Genomic DNA, 12,259 nt, shown 5'->3' with positions numbered 1-12,259 from the left:
TAAACCCGTCTAGGATGGTACTTTCTGTGCGGTGGAGACGGGGCTACGTTCTTCCGGTGTGTGTGTGTGTGTGCGTGTGTGCGTGTGTGTGCGTGTGTGGGTTTCCACCGTTTTTTCAACTTCCTAACTTGAGTCACAGTGACAATATTCCTTGTTTGAGTGTGGTGGATGGTTCTTGTGTGGAATAGGTATGTTTTTCTTGTGCAGGTTTGAGTTTTGTTACTCTGCTCCCTCTGCTGAGGCAGTCAAAAGGAAAAAGTCCTGGGGACTGCTATAAGGACTAGTATACTGACACAATTGATCTAATTATAACCGAGGTCTATAGTTATAGTGGTACATAGAATTTAAACTATTTTCCATTTGAATTTGATGACAACTGTAATTTCTACACTTTTTAAATGTTTGTTCACCACTGGTGGGTGTTCTTAAAATAATGACACAAGATTCAGGTGTTAACCTGAGAATTTATTGGTGTTGTTACTTTTTTTTTCTTCTTTTTGGTGGCGGGTATCTGTGTTTTCTGAATGGATGCTGGATAACCCATTGGAGGATTTTTTTTGCATAGGTCTTGCCTGTCAGTCCATGTTTGGGGATGGAAAATTGATACATCACATAAACCATGCAGAAATAGTGAAAGGCACAAATCACCAAATATATCAGATACACCGATTTTTATATGTCTATATATATTTCATTTTTTTACGGGGGGAGAGGTGTACTAATTCAGATGTAATTTGGGTGAAACCCCAAATGTTTTTAAGCTGCCATTATTTCAGGGCACAACATAAAACATATGAAACTCCCCAGACATTCAATGCGTTTTCATTTAAAACATCCTCTTATTGAACAACTGTTCTAATAACTATATGGGAAAATACAAGCATATGCTAGAATTTTTACAACACGTTTCATGTCTTCTTTTTTTTTTTTTTTTAATATATGAACTATTTGTCTTCTGCCTCACATTGTCCTTGTTCACACCCCTCACTTGAAATAAGCCATCGCAACACATCGGGTGACCACTCCCTCTCCCCAGTTGTAGATACTTCCACTCATAAACTCATAAAACCACAACTTTCAATAATCACACACAGCATACCAAAGACACATTTCCATTTTACATGACACAAGTGAGAAAGGAAAAAAACAAACAAAAAACAAATAGGGAAAACATGACATGTTTGCAGTGGCAAGTGCCTGTAGTGCTTTTACACACACACACACACGCACACACACACACACACACGCACACACACACGCACGCACACACACGCACACGCACACACACACGCACGCACGCACATGCCTGTGATCTCTCATTATTACCCTGTTTTATACACATTTCTTTTTTCTATTTCAGAGGCAGAGTCAAACCTCGAGAGTGTGGAAGCCTAAACAGAGATCAACATGTGTCTACTCACATCACTACAGAGACATTCACTGCACTGGATGAAAAGACATAAATCATAGTCATCTTTACAACAGACATAGTAATCAAATCATAAATTAACATATTTTGAATAAAACATAGTAATTTATAGGATTAATGGCAGAAAAGACAATTGTGTGGTATGCGACTCAACGGAAATTAAATGATCTTAGATCAAAACAACAAATGTTTTTTTTTTTGTTTGTTTTTTTTAATGACCAGAAATTAATCCAAAGACTCTCAATCTGTCTTGTAAATCCACCAGCACAGATGTATGGAATACAGCAGGTGCTGAGTGGCCCCTGTGGAGGGCAGTGTTTTGCCTTTATGGCACATGAACACTGAGTCTCGCGCTGTTTTTTTCTGGTGCTCTCAACAGAATGGGACTGAAGTTGGGGCAGAGACGTCACTTTTGGCCACTGAAATGCCCTCTAGGTTAGAAAATGAGCACAGAGATTAGGCAAAGAGTGGATTCTCATCAGTCCCATTGGACACAATGTTGTGGACTAAAGTCCTGAGAGGCTTTGACATCTAATGGAGCATTATAAACAGTTTTCTAGTATTTACAAGAGAAAGAAATGACAATTATTATTATTATTATTATTTTAAAGAAAGAGTTTCTAGTATTTAAGGTGTCAGCACACTTTCTCACGCGCAGTCTGGATCAAAACAATTTAAAAGGAGAAAAAAACAAAAAAACAAAACAAAAACAAGCACACAGCACACCGCTAAAACTTTTGACTCACAAAAAGTATGACAGTGCAAACTTACATCCATGTCTCAAATAATTTACAAACATTAGTATACACTTCAGCACCATTGTTTACTATTGTTGTTGAATACATATCAGCAAGCTAGATTTTTAAGTGGACACTGTTAGAGCGTGATGTGTTAACAAGAAAGAGACAATATTGGAGCAGACATTAGATCACTGGGATCATTGTGGTGAATGTGTGTGTGGGGGGGGGGATGCTTTATGTTAGGCATGGAGGAAGTGTTTATTCCTCCCTCCGTACAGCTGTCTTCTGTGCCCTCAGTTACTTATCAATTTGCAAAAAAAATGACTGACATGTGGATGGATCATATCTTTTTTTGGTCTTCGCATGGATAAAGTAGGATCACAGCACACTCACTGCATATTACTATGACTGATGTGTGCCGGGCACATGACTTAAGTTTGCAAACTATGTAATGATCATCATGCGCTTCAGGATTCCAGAGTAGATTTTTTTTTCTTCATTTATTTATTTACTTATTTTGTATAACGTATTGACTTTAGAAGTCAAACAGTCAAACGAGCACTTTGTCTTCTTCTGTTTAGTGGGAACAGTTCTGGGAACCGTGATCTCTTTTGGTGGAATCATGCAGAAGGAGACAGCAACTTTATGCAACAACTTGTTGACCAAAAGTAGGTAAATAACACTGTAACAAAACAAAATAAAGAGTTCCAACCAATACCGCTCTGCACATACCATAACCTACCTTTACCTGTAACCCAAAGGCATCTTTGACTGCATCCGTATTACTTGGATGCAATGAATTGCGGGATGCCTTTTTACACCTGTTTACGAAAAGAGTCTAACTAATTTATCTTCCTGGAAAAGTCACTTGAATATGCAAAACATTAACCATATTCTGAGTGTTTTCCATTGAGGCGGGATGTTTAATTCAGAAGACTCTCTTTTAAGCTGCTTAGGGTTACAAAACACTTTCCTACAACCTTTCCTTCCTAACTTTATTACCTTCAGTGTCATAAATATTTTTACTCTTTAGTCTGTTTTGCTCATACTCTCACCATCATCTACCTGCTCTTCGCCCTTAGAAGGTTAGAGGAGAGGAACGTCACATGTCGTATGCTTTGTGGTTTTGTGCCCTTTTTCATTTACATGTTTGCAAATGTGACTGAAGAGAAACAAATGTCGTGTGAATTCCCTCTCGCTCCAACCCCACCACGGAATACTCTTCCATCTCTTCTGGACAAAATAAAGAACATGGTGACAGAAAGCTCCATGAATAAAAGCTTTGTTGGTGTGTTGAGCAGTGTTCACTGTAAGAAGGCTTCTTTGCATTGCTTCCACCAGAAAAGTCAGATTCACCAGTCAGAATGAAGTACATGTACGGTTTTCAGTTGAGCAAAATTAACTAATTGATATAGAAATATAAGTGTTGAATAAACAAGAGAAAAACATGCCTTTCTACTGAAAGATAAGAGGGAGGCTTTAATAGTGCAGAAAATTATTACAACTGAAGTTTTTGTTGTACGTTGACATTACTACTACTAGAATGTATAACCTGTATGGATATTTTAAAGACTTTTTAATTTTTTGAGGGGATACTGCACTGGGGGAAACTATGAGAAAGGTCAAGAAGAATCTAATCAGAGGGCAGAATCGGGCATAAAACTACAATTTAAAACTTGTTTGTGCAAAAATCCAAACCAAAATTGTTTTTAAAAACCCTGGTCTACTATAATCTGAGTAATAATGCAAGATAATGTGCAGTAATTTAAACAAATATGCTGTGGGAATATCCCCACTAAGCAAAAAGTGGTCCAAAATACACCTTTAAGATGTCTTCAGGGATGTCAGAATGAAAGTTTCTTTTGTATAGCTTTCCTGGACATTGCATGGATGTCCTGTTGGGACGTCAGATGAATGTCCAGACAAGTCCTCTGGATGACATGATGCAATGGAAAAAAAAAAAAGTGTCTTCACTTTGAATCGAAACCCAAACTTCATATGTGATGGGCAAGATGTTCAGGCTCAATTCCAGATAGAACTACATTTTTCTTTTCATTGCATCACGTCCTCCAGAGGACTTGTTTGGACCTTCATATGACATCCAGACAAGACAAGCATGTCTTTAAGACGCCATCTCTATACCTCATGAAGACGTCTTCTGGAGATATAGAGATGACGTCATCAAGACGTGTTTTGGACCACACTTTGCTCGGTGGGATTTTTTAGAGTCGACGATGTATTACTAATGCCCTCAGAGTGACAGCTCCGGTTCGTGGGCAGTTTAGTGGCAGACGTTGCGCTTGCTGGGCTGGTGTAGGAAGGTGTTTCTGGCGTGAGCTGCGTGGCGAGGGACCTGCTCCCTGGTGCGGTTTTGGCGTTGGATGCGATTGCGGGCCAGATGGCGCCGCTCGACGCGTGCTTTGCTACGCTGGACCCGGGCCACTTGGGTGACCTTAGCCAGGGCTCCGGCCTGGGCAGCTGCTCCGCGGCTCACCCGGGGGGTGCCACGGGTCGCAGGAGCGGTGGCAGACTCAGCCACCCTGCTAAGAACAAACAAACAAAAAAAAAACATTTGGATTTGTGACAGATATACTGACTCTCGAAAAGCAGGTGTGGGTCAAGCGAAACTGGTCTCTTACCTCACGGTGCTTGTCAGACTGACCATGCTTTCCTCTCCCACCACAGACAGGTTGCTGTTGGACAGCACGGACAGGTTGTTCGGGGAGACATACACAGACATGCTGGGGTGCTCTATGAGCAGGTCCTCCATCGGGCTGGCCTCCGCTGTGGCTCCCTCTGCAGTGAAACAGGGGGGAGGGGTGACAAACCAGCTCTCATCCATGCAGCCTCTCTCTGAGCCTGCCCTACTGCTCCCCCCACTGCCCCCACACTCGGTCCCAGAGCCTGGGGACACTGACGGGGTGGAGGAGGGCGTGGACAGTCTGGCTCGTCTTGGCTGGGTCACAGGTGACATGGCACCCATGTCCGATGGACTAGCGCTGGGGGAAAGTAGGGGGTCTGAAGATAGTACTGCACCCTGTGCACGGCCTTTATGTGTCCTGCGACGCTTGTGTGGTGGGCGGGGATTGGTGACCGGACACTCAGTCCTGTTTTGTGTGTTTTGGTGATTTGATGAGGGACTTTCTGAGGATGGTTGTGGAATCTGTGGGGTCCCCGTCTCATCTTCTACCTGCATCATGCCCTCTCCTGAGCACATGGCAGAGATGAGATCAGGGGTGGAGTGGTCCATAGAGACAGATGTTTCAGACAGGGGGGAGATGTTGTAAAAATTATGCCAATGTGGCAGATTTTTTATTATTATTTTTTTTTTAAAAGCCATGCGGGTTGAGGTGGATCATTTTAAAGGGATCACATACGCACGCGCACACATACCAGTGTGGGGAATGTCAGGGATTTTAAACAAATTGAAGGAGGGTAGGAAGAGGGGGGTAAGGAAACACAAAACATAAAAGAGTCATATCATTAGTGGTGTTGACCCTCTAAGGTTGTAATTTTGTCAGTGACATAATGTTTGTCTTGACTTTGTGTATTTGGTCTTATGTTGTGCACAAAAGCAAATTGTCCTACTGAGTCGCATTTGTCATGATCCAGATCATAAAAAAGTGAAAGGACAATATGTTCACAAATAAGTATGTGTTTCCGTCTCTCGACAGACAACACTTTTGATTCGGCAGCCATCTGGATGAGCAGCAGTGTAGTTGAGCCACGCCCCAACTGATTAGTCACTCCACTCCATCATCCCCGCCGTTATTTTTCCACTGCCAATGTTAGTCAGTGGTACACATACGCAAGCAAGACTGCAGATTCACTAAAAAGAGATTTACGTAGCGAGAAAGCTGTGTGCACTTAAAAGATCGCATTTACCTGTGCCCAACTTCCCCTGCTTCAGGTAATTTAATTCAAGAAGATGGATAATTTAAGCAACCTTTTCAGCATTTAAAAAAAAAATCTTATCTAGGTTGACTGGTACCCGGCCAAACAGGTGCAGGCCAAACTTAGAAAAAGAAAGTTTATCTTTTAGTCATCTTCATCCCTGTAACTACTCAAGTGCACATGCAAACTAAAACATTTTTAAAACATTTTAGTGAAGCCAGGATACAAATGATTTCACAGTGAATTCTTGTTTTTTTTCTAATGTATTCAATACATTAAAACAAGATTATTTTAGAAATTGTCACTCTGCTGTGGTTTAAAAAAAAAACAGTCTATTTATGATTTCTCTGACTCACCAGGCAGGTTGACGAGCATCCATCCCTCCTCGTCAGCCTCCGTCACACAAGGCTTGGGCCCCTTCAGGTCGGCCGACACCTCCTCCACCTCTCCAAACAGGAGATTACTAAGACGTTGGAACATGGCTGCTCGTGATGTCAAATGTCAATGACTGGTGCTTTTTTTTCTTTTCTTTTAATTGTTGTACACAAAGAAAAACTGTAGCTGCCTTTTGGAATTTCTCTTTTATATCTAATACTTGTTGTTTTATGCTATTCTTTGTCTGATTTTTTTTTTTTAAGTATCTTTTTTTTTCTCCACTTGAAGCCTCTTGCAGGATCTTTCTTTTTTTATATTGACCAACGGGGTTGGACAGGCTTCGGTAGTGCAAATGTAAGGTTTCACTTGGTTTCGAGCAAAGGCCTGCAGAAAAGGAGAGAAAAAAATACAAGCATTGTTGTTGGTTGTGAGAAAATGACATTGTTTCTTCTCACAAAATGATTATTCCCAACCACAAATCAGATGATTAGAGAAAGACAATGAGGTGCAGATTTCCCTGAATCACTTACTGAATTGATGTTGATTGTAAAACGACATGAAGAAACTACAAAATTTGTGTGACTGCCTTAACTACTGGCATCTTTAACTGTCAAAGCTTTGCTCCTGTCTGTCCGCTGCAGCATCTCCGTGACAACAGAGACTGATCTCCTTTAATCTCATTTCATCTCCTCCATGAGGTCCCTCCCGCATCAGCTTAGAATGGGAATTTATTAGCAGGTTTTTTTTGTGATTTATTCATAAATGGTATACTGTAAATGATGTCCAGGCCATTCCATTATTATGCCCTTATGTTGTGAGAAACACTGGTATAAAAACACTGTGCCAATAAATGCAGTCGTTACAAAATGTTGTTTCATGGAGAAATAAGTAAAACAGCAACTAGCTGACATTGACTCCCCTCAGCTGATAACCCACCAGCACAGTCTAAGGCCAGATGGACGGCTGTAGAAGAAGAGGAGGAGGTCACGGTGAAAACAGTTCATACAAAGAGCCATTCAGTCAAGTCAAACAAAGTAATTGTGCACATGTTGAAATGACAGAGGGCGCTAATGCATGGCGATAGAACAAGGATCAGACCTGAAACTGAACTCACTGATGTCATGTTAAATGCATTTCCCAACTGTCATGGCTTCTCAGACAAACATCTACACGTTTAAAGATTGAGGGTGCCATTGATTTAATCTCTGTTGGAGTGCACCCTGAGTTAACGGGCCTCAGAGTGCAGGTAATCCTGCAATACTTCTGACGTTTTCTGATTCACATTTAAATAGCTCAGGCGAGATGCATTATGTTATATTATATTTGTATGCTATTCTTAGAGCTGTAAAGAGTCACAACCTATTTCAGTCGATAGACTTTTTGAAACGCAATTTGATAATCCCAAAAGGAGAAGCATCATTTTGAATGTTTTTCCACAGTAAATAAAGGGAGTGGGTTGAGAAATTACGCGGACTGACAAAGATGGACACACATGGAAAAATGCAAAAGCTGTGTGAGAAGGATTCATGAAGCTGAGAGGCATTAGGGCGAAACATGCATGGATGCGTGTTGGGAAGCTGACACTTTTTGCCCTTATTTGGAAAATCACCATGGTGACCAGGAACATAATGAAAAGACACATCAGAATAGTAATCATGATCTGCAGACTTCTTTGGTCATAAGAGATCCAAGCAAGATTAACCTTACTAATCTTACGTGGGATTTTCTTTGCATAGGCACATATACTTGAAATGACACAATAAAGTGATAATTAAAAGGAAAACAAAAAGGAAAATCGGGTGAAAAGAGAAAATGTTTAAGCTTATCATTATGCTTACACACCAAGATAGCACTGGAACACCAGCCCTGTGTTTCAATTTTTATGGTTGGTTGGTGTCATTTTGACTTGATTTCAGTGATGTGAAAAAAATTCACAAAACATTTTGCCAAAGAGACTACTATCAACTAATATACTGTGGTGCATTCTCAAAACTTTACAGAGATTGCTTTAATGTATTCCTGGACTAATAAAACCTGAATCATGAGACTACGGCAAATAAATTCCAAATAAACAACATGATTGTGAGTGGGCCACGTGATCATCTTTGCACAAGGTGAGGAAGAGTCAAAAAACATATACACTCAGAACTACACAAGACTGAGCACAGCACTTTTTTTTTTTATCAGTTTGGTGCTTGTGGCTCATTTATGGCTATCTCACTTGTGCAAATATAGACACTGATACTGCCTAAAGGTCCGAAATACCAAACACTGATAGGAGGAACTTTGTGATTAGATTTTACATATTGTGGAAACACTGATGTTCTTCTTTGGTGTGATTCCACAAGTACAATAGTGTGGCCTCACTAAATGTGACGGTTTAAATCCCACAAAACGAGGTGTATATATATAACTGTGCGATTTTAGTTGAATGTCAGTCTGTGACAATTTCATTGTTATCTTTTATGCTTGTGTGAGCATGTTAGGATAAAGTCAATGCATTTGCAAAACCTCATTTTTTAAAATGTTGGATAGGATGTATGTTTATCTTTAGGTTCTTTACAGCGACAAGATGATTTTAGGATTTAGATATGACTAATTTGGTGTTATCATCTCTCTTAAATAGGTTACTAAGAACAAAATTCAGCCATCTCACAGAGGTGAATCAACCCGTATTATTTCATCTAAAAACACAATGCCGCACGTGACAGTCCCACTGCAGCTCCAGCCTTTACAAATGTGCATTGTGTGCAATATTTTTAATGGCGCAATGTCATCTTCGCAGAATAAAACGAGTCTTATAAAAGAGTTCGGGTTCGCTGACGTTCCTTCTCTTTAAAAAAGGAGGAGACGAGCTGAATGGGTGGGGCTCCGCCGTATGAAAACAAGACGCAAGTGACGTCAGACGACGTCACTGACGCTATTTTGTGACCAGGGGAGGAAAAAAAAAAAAAAAAAACCCTATCCGCGATACAAACAGTAAAAATATAAGATGTAACAGCCGCGAAAAGACATCCTACATGCTTTTAGCAACGCGATGCGAGGGGGGAAAACGGATATAAAGAGCCGCCCGTGTTGACAGCGACCGTCTGGAGTTGAATCCCTTACGGAAAAAAAAGAAACGCATATAAATAAATAAATAAATAAATAAATACACAAACGCTGCTCGGGGCGGCTGTGTTTACATTTTATTCACGCAATGATACTTGATGAAGATCTCAAACTCGACGGGCGCGGGGAGACACGACTTTCACTGCTGGTTATCCAGGTTAAACATGAATTATCCGTGTAAGCTCTCCAGCTGAAGGGTCACAGCAATGACAGTTGTGGCTCAGCGACGAAAGACGACGACTGAGCCGGTTTCTTATTCTAAATCTTTCTTCTTTTCTTTTTTTTTTTTTAAACCGGATCACACAGGTTAATGTATCCGAAATCGAATAAATAAAATCCCGAGCCGTAGAGGCCCGTCTGCTACAGAAACGTCAACATCCGCCATCGACTCCACATCAGCATTTGGTGCAATTTGCAAAAACAACAACCGATGGTGTCCGGGAAAGGGGAAACGTTTTTTATTTTTATTTTTTTTACAGCCTTTTCGAAATATAGTACGACGTATGAACCTATTTAATCCGTTAGCTTTGGGCCGATGGACCGACTGCTATCAAATTTATTCGTGACCTAATAATAGGTCATCACCGAATACAACGCGAGCAGATCTATGCAGGGAAACCTTCACAGACAAAGCCTTGCAAATCGTATATGATTTGACAATAACGCGTATCTGCTGTCATTTTTTCCTCCTAATTCTTGAGCGATGCAGCAGTTTCACTTGTGTTAGGATGTAAATACATCATCAGAGCACATACGTTGACACACATCACAGTCAGAATTGATTCAAAGTAAATACAAAATAAAGGCTGTCTTACCTGCCTTTGCAGCACTCTTCAAGTTGTAAACGAGATCTCACACACAGTAGAAACGACAACTCTTAAAGCATAGCTTTAGATAGCCTTTATGTGAGGTAGTTATAACACCATAATATAAAAATAAAAGGCTTTCTTCTCAGAAGAAGGGCTTCGTGTAAAAAATATTACACTGATGATTTCAGATCATAACATCTGCAGCGTTTTGCTTCTCTTCCTCTGTGTGTGTGTGTTTTTTTTTCTTCTTCCGCTGCAGGTTTTTCTTGTGTTTATTGCTGCCTCCAGCTGATCCTCGGATCAGAATGTAGAACGTACAAAACAGCTGATTGTGAGATCACAATACTCCAAACCGCGCCCCCGGTACCGCCTACCCCAAACAAACCAGCCAATCAGAATATTACACCCGCCACAGCCGGGCCTCTCGGTAGCAGGGTGGGGGCTGGGCAAGAAGGGCTGTCAACCTGCAGCCAGTGAGGTGGGGGTTAAACTGACCCATCACTGAGGCCCAGATGCAGGCAGCCTACAACAAGTTGGAATAAATATCTGCTGACAGCAATCATATTGCCAACTTAATGAAAGCATCCGAGCTGCAGAAAGAGAAGCTGTTGCAAGAGACCAGTTATGTCACATCCTGGAAGGACCAATGACTGAGCATGTCTGGATTGCTCAAGTTGTCTGAAATTTTATTGTGCATGGTTTACATTTTAGGCTGTACTTAAAAAAAAATATGAATGTCATCAAACACGTTTTTGTCATTGAGTTGTTGTTGTAGTTGTTGTTTTGTTGTTGTTGCTGTTTCTATAAGGTGCAAGGTTACTTTAAATCTCATTTGTAAATAGAGATCACTCCCCTCCCCCTCGATGTCATTTATTTTCACTCCGCCTTAGTGAGGAGGACCTCTGTGTGATTCTCAGCCTATCAAATGTGCTTTTTTCTGAATGCAGCACTTGAGTAACCAATGAGCTTGCTCGAGCTCATTTAAAACCCCTGGTGGTCATCTGTGCGCCATGCAGGCAGTCTGTAAAGAGAATATCCTCTCTGGCCTTTTATTGCCACAGATTGTGTAAACGGTTGAGTGATCACATAACTGTGTGTGTGTGTGTGTGTGTGTGTGTGTGTGTGTGTGTGTGTGTGTGTGTGTGTGTGTGTGTGTGTGTGTGTGTGTGTGTGTGTGTGTGTGTGGTGGTTACACAGTTGTGTGTGTGTGTGCATGTGTTAATCTGGGTGAAAGATCATCATGTGGAGTGCTTTCTGAACTTTTATATATATATATGTGCATGTGTGTAATATAGGCAGGCTGTCGGACTGGATTTCTTGAATGCAAATTGAAAAAAAAACACACCTAACAGGATTTTTTTCCCTCCCTCCAGATCCCTAGGTCTCCTATCTGAGTTGTTCATAAAGACTTTGTCACGCTGCTGCTCCACCGGTGAGAGGTGATAGCAGGAGTTCACGATGAGCCTTCTGAAGTCAGGATGATAAGGTTTCAGCCTATACAGTTACCAGGTGCTAGGCAACTCCAGCAGGCACGCACATACCCACATTCACTCTCCAGTAATGATGATGATGATGATGATATCCAAACCCTCGGTAACACAGTGAACACAAACATTCAAAAAGAACAGAGTGTGCATCTGTATTCGTGTTCATGTCTGTGGTCGCTAAAGTAATCAGAGATGCCACTGGCCTGGTGTACTTGTCCCGTCATGTACTTGCTGTGTTACCATGCCAATAGCTATGATCTACAATAGGTCCAACTCAGGTTATTTGAAGATATCATTCTTGGGATGTATGCAAGCAAAACCACATCGGCCACAGAGAAATGGGATTTGAATATGCAGCTTGAGGACACAGAAAGAGAACAGGTTTTTCTTCTCTGGCATTTATCCCTGTTACTT

General features: G+C 41.0%; 1 protein-coding gene across 4 annotated transcripts; it reads right to left on the bottom strand.

Annotated features, from left to right (window-relative positions):
- Window positions 1-444: 444 nt before the first annotated feature.
- tp53inp2b (tumor protein p53 inducible nuclear protein 2b) lies at window positions 445-10,649 on the bottom strand. Of its 4 annotated transcripts, none has more exons than XM_080496567.1 (4): window positions 10,365-10,649; window positions 6,420-6,822; window positions 4,809-5,376; window positions 445-4,712 (listed from the first exon to the last, which is right to left on the bottom strand). In XM_080496567.1, the coding sequence occupies exons 2-4, from the start codon at window positions 6,541-6,543 to the stop codon at window positions 4,451-4,453; spliced, it is 954 nt and encodes a 317-aa protein (XP_080352693.1). In that variant the 5' UTR covers window positions 6,544-6,822; window positions 10,365-10,649; the 3' UTR covers window positions 445-4,450. The 4 variants fall into 4 exon arrangements, with proteins under 4 accessions (XP_080352693.1, XP_080352695.1, XP_080352696.1 ...); XM_080496569.1 differs by having other exon boundaries at window positions 445-4,709; XM_080496570.1 differs by having other exon boundaries at window positions 4,809-4,965.
- Window positions 10,650-12,259: the final 1,610 nt, after the last annotated feature.

The sequence above is a fragment of the Blennius ocellaris genome (assembly GCF_963422515.1).
Source record: "Blennius ocellaris genome assembly, chromosome: 5".
Classification (NCBI taxonomy): Eukaryota; Metazoa; Chordata; class Actinopteri; order Blenniiformes; family Blenniidae; genus Blennius; species Blennius ocellaris.
Note: the sequence above shows the minus strand (reverse complement) of the source record. Positions and strands in the feature narration are given on the sequence as shown.